Below are 9,431 nucleotides of genomic sequence, written 5' to 3'. Positions count from 1 at the left end.
CCCCTTTTTCCTGTTACAGCAGTCATCCATTACACACAGCAGGAGACCAGAATAATTGCACAGTATGTTACAGGACATTGTTTCAATAAGAAAAGCACATTTAAAAGAACAATGTCATGGCGTCTCTGAACGTTTGATTTAATCCAGTGTAGCCCTTATTTTTGGCTTGCTCTATAAGCAGTGACCTTACCTAGTTTTTCTACCCAAGACATTTTATGTTAATATGTTGCTAGCACATTTGGATAAACAAACAATTTTTATTAATACAACACTTCTTATACACTTCAGGGTAAGGCAGCAGAAATCTGCAGGTTCCTCATGCCATGCCCCTCACAACTCTACCCAGCCCCCACCAATTCATGCCCCTGTGCGACAGTACCAGGAATCATACTAGGGAACTAAAAGTTCTCTGAAAGGATGTACATGAATCTAGCTTAGTGGAGAGCAAGGAACTGTTGCAATTTACTGCATTGATTTATAAATCCTCATTAACTACTACAGTGCACTGCTTAATTGGAAAACTCTACTTAATCAAGATGCCTCCTAGGGAGCCAATTTACACCTAATGGTACTTGATAGAAAGGACAGCTGCTTAACTGGGATATAATTTTGTTTAACCGGGACACCTTCAGGTGACTTAGTGGTGCAGGTCTGTTTGTTGGCTCTTCTACCAGGAGCCTACAGTTGCCTCCTGGTTTGCTCATTGTGAACTACCTATATTCAGAGGGGCCACCTCTCTGAGCTGCCCAACTCAAACTTGGGACAAATAGCAGGTTCCTTCCCTGCCTTATCCAAAGTTCATGGCATTATTCACTAATGGGAGAGGGTCACTGCAGCTCCTCAGGCAGCACTGTTGCCAACTCTCACAGTATTTGGTGTTTTTCTTAAAGCCCCAGCTCCTAGAGCCATGTGATTATATGAGAATCTGAGCTTTCAACTAAAAAGTGTCTAGCCCCCACAGTGGCTGAGAAAAGCTCAAAAAAAATGAATCCACAAGATACAAAAAAATCCATTAAAAAAAAAATCACACTATATGATCAGTCGTGATTTTTGAAGGCTTGGAGTTGGCATTTCTTCCAGCGTTTATTACTTAAAAAGCATTTTCTGTTAATTGGTAGACATCTGCTGTCAGTGAGATAAAAGGGCACATGCTATGTAAGCCAATTCTACTTTGACAACAAATAACTAATATTTTTCTTTCAGTAGATAACACATGGTTATTCTTTTAACAGAGATTCTTTTGAGGAGGATCTGCTGGTTATTAAACAATTGTGCAAAAAGAATACTCTGATCTATTGTTTTCCTGCATGATTTTTCCATTGCACGTTACCTTTAGGTACAGCAAAAATTAGTTCTTTTTACTGCATCTCTCCTCTGCTCATTTAGGGCCAGACTGTGTTATTAAAGCACAGCCTTGAACAGGAAAAGCTGTGGAACTGCAGTATGCCTCCTGGGGAGCACAACTGTGGTGGCAACCCACCCCTTTGGAGATTACAGTATGTGCCCTTATCCAAAGCTAGCAATGCAATACTGGCTAGTGGAGCTATACTGTGCCTGATTTCAACCATTTTTGGGATGGCTTGCACCACAGTGGCGTCTAGTAGAGACTAGTCCCTGCACGCTGGAGAAGGCTTAGACTACAATTGTTTTATGTCCTGCTGAACAAGTTTGTCCTTTTATACTTCCATTTAAACCATGCTCAGTTGCACCCATTGTCAGCGATACATAATTTTTGTAGTGTAGACAGGATTAAGTAAGGAAGAGAAGGCTCATATGCACTCCACCAAGAGCCACATCTGAACAAGAGGCAGTCACACTTGGCTTTTAAAAACCCCAGACTATTTTCGATTGGTTCCTACAGAACATTAGTGACCCAGGTTTATCATTTAAAACAAGTGTTAAAGAGGGCTCCACTTTTAACAACATTCAACAAAACAATAAATGGACCCAACTGGTTTCCTGTAAATACTATGGTGTCTTTATGCTTTTTGGTCAAGTATGTGTTCGCCTGCACTCAAACTTGATGATTTTCATTTAAAAAAAAACACCACCACCCTCAATTGAGATGAGTTTGACCACCCAGCTTTCAAATGCAGAAGTTATACACTGTCTTCTTCACTGCAGTTGTTTTCAGTTAATATTTAATTACATGCTAATCTCTGAGTGCATTTCCATACATTGTGGCTCCCAAGATAGTTAGCTCACAATTGCTAAATCTAAACATCAGAAAATAGACAGGCTCATAACAGCCCGTTTAATAAGAGTGCACATGCTCAGATGCACTCATTATTAAATATAAGATCTTGTCTTGTCCAATAATATGGTACCACCATGGGTTTTGATTAACTGTATTAGTTAAAAGTTGGGCAGTTCAGCTCTCAGCACAAAGCAGGTAACATCTTGCACCCTAATGAGGTACCCTCAATGGTTATGTATTACTTTTTTAGGTTTCTTCCTGCTCGAATTCTCATTATTTTTGCTTGTATGCAAGTTTAAGGCAAGCAAATGGCTCAGCTATAATAAAGTTGCACCCAAAAGAACACTAATGCTCTCCAGGGTCCCAAGTGTGAGACAGAGTCATTTTGTTAGGGGGAAAAAACAGTACTTTCAGAGCTACAGCATCAGCGCTCTAATGGCCTGAAAAATGGTTGCATTTTGGGAGTTTAACCCTAGAGGAGTTACCACTTCTCTTCTAAGAAAAAACAGAGAAGGGTAGTTAAGTTTTTTATCCTTTGTTCCCGAAAGAAGAGGTACAAGGCCTTATCTGGTCAGGGATGAATCAGTCTGTGTTCCAGCAATACAATACATTTGCCCCCAAGAAACCTCCTTAAGCACCAGCAACAGCCCATTATAGTAAATGTGATGAAAGTCATTTCATAGGACCCTGTAGCAATTTTTTGCTCTCTCAGCCTGTATGTGCAGATTTTAAATAAAATGAGATTAATCTATGCCTCTGATCCTCAAAGGAGACTGATGAATCATGACGATGTCACACAAATGAGTCACTTTAGATGACTCACACATTCAGCATAATTATCTAGCCGGTCTTCAGCAAATATAAAATAGTGAGTCATCATATTGCAGAAATGAGGACTATGTTGCATGAATGGGGGAGGAAATTTAGAAAAATTAAGAGTATCAGTTCTGTAAGCAAACTTATACTAGTTGCCTAAACTAATTTATTTTCATATGCAATCTGAGACACAGGTTTCTTCTTAGCTCTGATCATGTTTTATTAAAATAAATACCCTGCAATTTTGATATACAGGCAAGATTCCTCTTTAAATGTTTGTTTGATTTTATACATGTATGTAAGTTAGTCTTGTTTTTTTTCCCCTTTAAAGCTGCTACATAACAAAATATCTTCCAACTCATACAAAATAGCACATTTTTCACTGTAAGAAGTGGTCTGTGTTATTGTTACAAAAGTTGTGTACAAAAACCCTTCAAATATGCAAAAATTCCAAAATACACTCTGACAGCAAATGCTCTGCGAACACTTTATTACACAAATTACATTCAGCCTCAGAAAATAGTATTTTAACAGTAATACTATCTAAAAATAAGACATCTCAGAAACACACCAACTAAGGAGGAAGAAAAAAGAATTAAATAGAGACTTTTTCTCTCTCTCAATGCAATATTATGTTAGTGATTTTAAAAAAATAGAAGAAGATTTAGCAGCTTTGTTTTCTTGTGGCACTGTATTTCCTCTGTACTGCAATAGTTTAAGGATATTGAACAGGAAAGGCACAAAAGAAAGAAACTGACAACTGAAATGTCATGAGGAAAATATTGTGCTAAAGCAGATAATGGGACTTATTTACAAATACAGAAAAGGTCCCAAAACAGAAATGATAAAATACTACTACTTTAAATCAGCACTGCCATTAAAAGAGGATTGTTTTCTTTATTAAGATGTTCACATAAAGACAACGGCACTGATATAAAACTTCCACACACTCCTCCACTTAAAAAAACCCCCCAAACCAAACTAAAACCAAACTAAAACCAAACAAATCCCAGTGTACAGCCCCACGCAGACTAGTACAGTTTACAATTAAATACACAAAATCTTAAACGTGCTAAAGGCAAAAGGAATCTGATGTTCTTGGTAGAATCATTCAATGTAGAATAAATCAAAGGCTGGTTTCATGATGAGGAAGATACTGGTGGGGGTGGGGGAGCTGAATACTCTTCTTCTGAGTCTGTACCATCATCTTCATCTTTTTCTTGATCACTCCCTTCAGTACTAAGTCGGTCAAACCCTTTCCGACTGTAGCTTTTGTGGCTTGCAAAGAAGTTCCCAAGGTTAAGGCCTCCACTACCTTTTCCTGTAGAAAGGAAATACCTAAGGTAAGCTTTCCATTACTGAATTTGAAAAAAAAATTCCTACCACTCATCCATCATCCACTTTAATGACCCTTATCCTTTTCCCAAAAAGCACCTTCCACCAAGCCCTCGAAGAAGGCCAGCACATGAACCATCTTGGGAAGCTAGGCACATAGGTTGTGGCAAACAAAATTACAAATGGGTTTTTTTAGAGCTTCCTTTAGGATTCAGCTACAACAACCGTCTGAACAGCATCTCGTGTGTCCCGACCAGTCTGAACATAATTAGCCATCCCAGAGGCAGCGCTTCATTTCATTCACTATAAGAAACAGGGATAACTCATTATGACAGGTACCAGCTTCTTGGCAGGAATGGCAGATCATCTTGAGCGGACATATAAAAGGTGGTCGGAGGAAGGCATTATATATATTTATAATAAAGAGAGAGCTGAGGAGGAGAGACTTCCCCCACCTCTGCCCTTGGAAAATCCCACTCCCAGCACCAAGGTATTAAATATACAGTATTTATTCTCAAACATGTTTCTGTGTTGACTTACTTGAATAAAATCTGAGTTATTGGACTCTTAACAGTCAAAGATATCTTGCATTTTACTTACCTTGAAGTCTGCCCAAGATTCTTCCTGAACTTGATTCAAGTTTGTGGTCTGCATCAGCTGAAAAGATAAAGCAAATTTCAAAATAAGCATCAATGGCCCTATTCTGAAACAGTGCATTTTCTGATACTGATCAGCAGTTGAGAGAAAAATTGATATTGTCCAGCTTCATGGTAAGGGTAGAATTATAACTCATAGTGGGAAAAAGGACACACTCTTTATTTTCAGTTTGTGCCATTCTTTCTATACGTCATTGCAGCCATTAAGATGATTAAATTCTCAGTCAAATCCGAGAACCACTTTCTCAACTGCTGGCTTTTGTGATCATGAAGACTACAGTTGGAGAAGAACAACTTCATCACTTACACTGTCTGGATAATTATATTCCAGCACACTGCAAGTTGTAGTAAGACATGCCAAACAGTACTATACTTCTGTTCTCATTTGGACATGCATGTGGTACAGTTTGCTCTTGAAACACTCTAGATCCATGGTAGACACTTCAATGATCTCCAAATTTCTTGAGCTACTGGAAAATGATAGTGATTCTCCCACTGCAAATCCAAAGGAAAACAAAAAACCACAACCAAATTGTTTTTTCTACACACTACTTTGTATATACTCATAAATCAGTGCAAAGAATTTGCAGAACTAAGTAATTTGTTTTTACCAGTTTAAATATATTCTAGATATTTAACAAAGTCCAGTTTTATCAAAATGTTCCCATCCACTGTAAATTCAGTTACTCCAAAATGCACTAGAAGGAACAAATCTGCATGCTGGGAGATGGACAGGTAGATTTAAGAGGTCTTATTCATATCTGCTTTTTATAATGATTTAGCCCTCTGGAGTGTTTGCATATTTAACACTAAAAACAACAACTCCTCATGCAGTATTACTTTTCAATGCTGAACATTTGCAAGCAAGATTTTCTTCCACCATTATCACTGCACTTCAAACTTTATGAATTTTGTGTGAGGATTTCAATTACATTGGGTCTGTAATAGTGGTGGAACTATGTTATTTGCACAATTCATGTATGTTTTATTCTGTCTGTTTTACCAACTTTTTTACGGCATACTGATAAGCCAGGAAATGAACATTTAATTGCTAATTCATGTGACAATTTCGAAGAAAGTAAAATGTGTTATAATAGGTTACTACAGTATGAACTGGAGACAACGTCACAGTTTTAGCACTATAAATACGCATTAAGAAGGTCACAGCTGGATTTCAAAGGGATGAAGGCACATACATAATAGAAACGTATGTATGACTCAGAAAATGCATGAGATAGTAAGTGAACTACCATTTATGTTCCCCTCAGACATTTTTTGTTAATGTTTGCAATTTGTTTATTTCTGGGAAATCCTGTAATACTGTTTATATCTTTCAGAGTAGCAGCCATGTTAGTCTGTATTCGCAAAAAGAAAAGGAGTACTTGTGGCACCTTAGAGACTAAGCAATTTATTTGAGCGTAAGCTTTCGTGATGCATCCAATGAAGTGAGCTGTAGTTCACGAAAGCTTACGCTCAAATAAATTGGTTAGTCTCTAAGGTGCCACAAGTACTCCTTTTTGTTTATATCTTTATCGGTCTTTTTTTTTTTTTTTAAAGCTGCACTTATTTTGAAGAAAAAAGTATTCTAAGCTTTCCCAACATGAAAAGCATCTCTAAGTACATTATACATTGAATTTTAAAATAAAAGATTTATCTAAATCAAAATAATTATAATCAGAAGGCTTTTTCTGGGATTTCAGAACCAGTTTTACCCTGATAACAACTAAAGGGAAGATTTAGAAGGAAATACTGAAAAAGTGGTTTATTAAGGTACAATAATAAATGTATTTGCAGACACAGTCATTTGTGGATGCCAACACAGGATTAGAATGCATTGCCATGGTACCTGTACACAGGATTAAATACAGACAACAGGACTCTTTTCATAATTTTGGCCCTGCCTGTTCAATGATGTCTTTGAATAATAAAAGTCTGTTGTTCTGGAATTTAAGAGTTATTCATGGTTACCTCCATAGACCCTTGTCTTCCTCCATCGAATAAATACAGCAATTGCCAACAGGACAACAATAGGAATAATTAGAAGAGTTGTAATAAGAACAAAGGAAATTCCAGGGCTGGCCTGTTCGACAATATGATGTTTTTCCCACTTCTTTTGAGACTCCGTTGAAACAGGTTTGTTTTTCAGTCTGGCTTCTATAACTGTCTCTGCTTCTTTAAGAAAAGAAGAGAATTGACATCGGTATCTTGGCATTTCAAGCAACATGCTTGAAAAGAACATGCTAATGCCCCGGAAATTTTCAGTAATTAATAACAGGCACCATTAAAACTATAAAATGACATGCTCACGGGATTTCTTAGCTACTGCTGGTGTCATCTCAAGAGCCATGCAGGGGAATAGAGATATAACTTTCTAAATGTCTGAGAAGATTAGAGCGTACTCTCTTTATTTCTCTAATATTTGCAGTTCAGAGGATGGAGATGGGACAACTGTCAGGGAGAGTTGCTCCTAAAGAATTCCAACATTTGAATGATGGGAAAATCCTGAAGCATTCCATTGTTATAACAAAGCAAGGCATGACATTACTTTCTCAGGAAGACATCCCCTTACATTAGCTGCATAGATCCTTTTGCAAGTAACCGGTTACATTTTTGTATTATCAAGAATAAAAAGGGAATGTATTTGTTACAGTCCTTGAAACAATTAACCCAGAGGGGACTTGTATGTGTGTGTATATATATGTGTGTGTTTGTTCAGAGCAGCTCGCACTTTGCGAGATAGGCATTAATTGTATTGTGGTTGCATTTTATCCACAACTTTAGTTGCTAGAATTATGCCATGTGAAATGATTCCACCAGTTCATTTCCTTTTCCCTACAGTGCCATGGAGGAGGAGGAATGGGAAAAGGATGTTGATGCTATTGGTAGACTATAGTTATCAAGGAGGAACATGTGCCATATTGAGAAGGGAGCTGGATAATATGATCCCAAAAAGGTGCAATTTCAGCTGTGAAGTTTGACATGTGTGTATTGCTAGTAAATCTGTACAGCTGGTAATGTTTTGGATGAACTCCAATAAAACTATATACACTTCAGTATTTTCTACCGGGGTAGCCAAAGTGTGGCCTGTGGAGTCAAGTAAAGTCCAGAGAGTTCTATAATGCAGCTGTGAGTTCCCTTAGTCTTTAATATGGAGAAGTGGCAGCCAACGATTACCAGGTCCCAGCATGAAATGAGCCACTGAAACTTCTTAGGGCTTGTGTTCACTGGGGCATTTGAGAAAGTTACCTACACTTGAGTTAACTTCTCATGAGTTAGCCTTGGTCAGGTGAGAGCAGTCACACTGTAAAATGGTCGAGCTGCACAGTGGTTGGATTAGCAGCTGACTGAGTAACCAAGTCCCCACTGCTTTACTAGCTGGAGCATCAGCAGCACTCAAACTTCAACCCACAGCCCCTGACAGGCCAGCTGGCTTTAGTTTAAAGCCGCAGTTCCCAACATTTTCCCTGTATGACCCCATTTTCACATGTATTGCTTCCTGCGACCCCAGACAGCATGGAGGATGCCATTTTTAAATGGAGTTGTCCTTGCAGCTTGACCTCATACACAGTTTATGTGTGAAGTCAACTGCAGCATGTCGGACACCATTTTGTTTTACAAAATGGCATCCTCCACACAGTATGACCTCGCACACATATGGTGTGTGTGAGGTCACGCTACGTGGAGGGTGCCATTTTGTAAAATGGCATCCTCTGAACACTTTGGATTGCAGCAACCTTACGTGGGATCATGACCCAAAGTTTGGGAATTGCTGGTTTAAAAATATCACTTAACTCGAGCTAAAATTTGTGTGTGCACAGGAGTCAGGCTAGGGGCAACACTTCATTTATATCTCAAGCTAAAACTTTAGTGAAGACAAGCCCTTATTCTCCATGGACCACACTTCTGTAATGAAGATGAGAATTGTTGCAGACTGTTCAATTTTATGCCTAAGTAGGCGTTACCTTTCAGTTCCCAGCAAATTCTTTATGTTGCTCTCACTTTGACACAGCAGAGTTGGTACTGGGGACAGCCACTGTGACCAGAGAGGGGACTGAGTTCTAGTTTAGCTTCTAGGAAGTGTAAATCAAGACATTTTAAAACAAATTTATTTTGTTTATATTCCATTTTCTCCATTTTTAATAAATCTTGTTTTTATTAAGACTACTGTTTGGGTGTATCCCAGGAGAAGAGAACTCCACAACTTCTATGAGGAGGGGTTGCAGAATGAAAAGTTTCTGGAACCTACATCCTGGATTCAATCTTGGCCAAGGAGCATGGAGAGAGGAGTCCACTCCCAGTGCACTGTGCTGCCATCAGGCTGCATCAAACAAACACACGAAGGGAAAAGCCAGAAGAACAAGGAGGGTAAGTTGGTGGAGGTGTTTGACCTGGGAACATAGGGTGAAACTTCAAGCAAAATGAAGCCA

General features: G+C 38.5%; 1 protein-coding gene across 12 annotated transcripts in view; it reads right to left on the bottom strand.

Annotated features, from left to right (window-relative positions):
• Positions 1-3,486: 3,486 nt before the first annotated feature.
• The window catches only part of PAM (peptidylglycine alpha-amidating monooxygenase), a 223,932-nt gene continuing 217,987 nt past the window's right edge, over positions 3,487-9,431 (bottom strand). For 6 of the 12 annotated variants that reach the window (XM_077817250.1, XM_077817255.1, XM_077817259.1 and 3 more), the window contains 3 exons: positions 6,973-7,176; positions 4,949-5,005; positions 3,487-4,334 (listed from right to left, as the gene is read on the bottom strand). In XM_077817250.1, coding sequence (XP_077673376.1) covers positions 4,153-4,334; positions 4,949-5,005; positions 6,973-7,176 — 443 coding nt within the window. In that variant the 3' untranslated portion in view covers positions 3,487-4,152. The remainder of the gene's footprint in view (positions 4,335-4,948; positions 5,006-6,972; positions 7,177-9,431) is intronic. The other 6 variants (XM_077817254.1, XM_077817256.1, XM_077817260.1 and 3 more) reach the window with 2 other exon arrangements.

Source organism: Eretmochelys imbricata, chromosome 5 (genome assembly GCF_965152235.1).
Source record: "Eretmochelys imbricata isolate rEreImb1 chromosome 5, rEreImb1.hap1, whole genome shotgun sequence".
Taxonomy (NCBI): Eukaryota; Metazoa; Chordata; order Testudines; family Cheloniidae; genus Eretmochelys; species Eretmochelys imbricata.
Note: the sequence above shows the minus strand (reverse complement) of the source record. Positions and strands in the feature narration are given on the sequence as shown.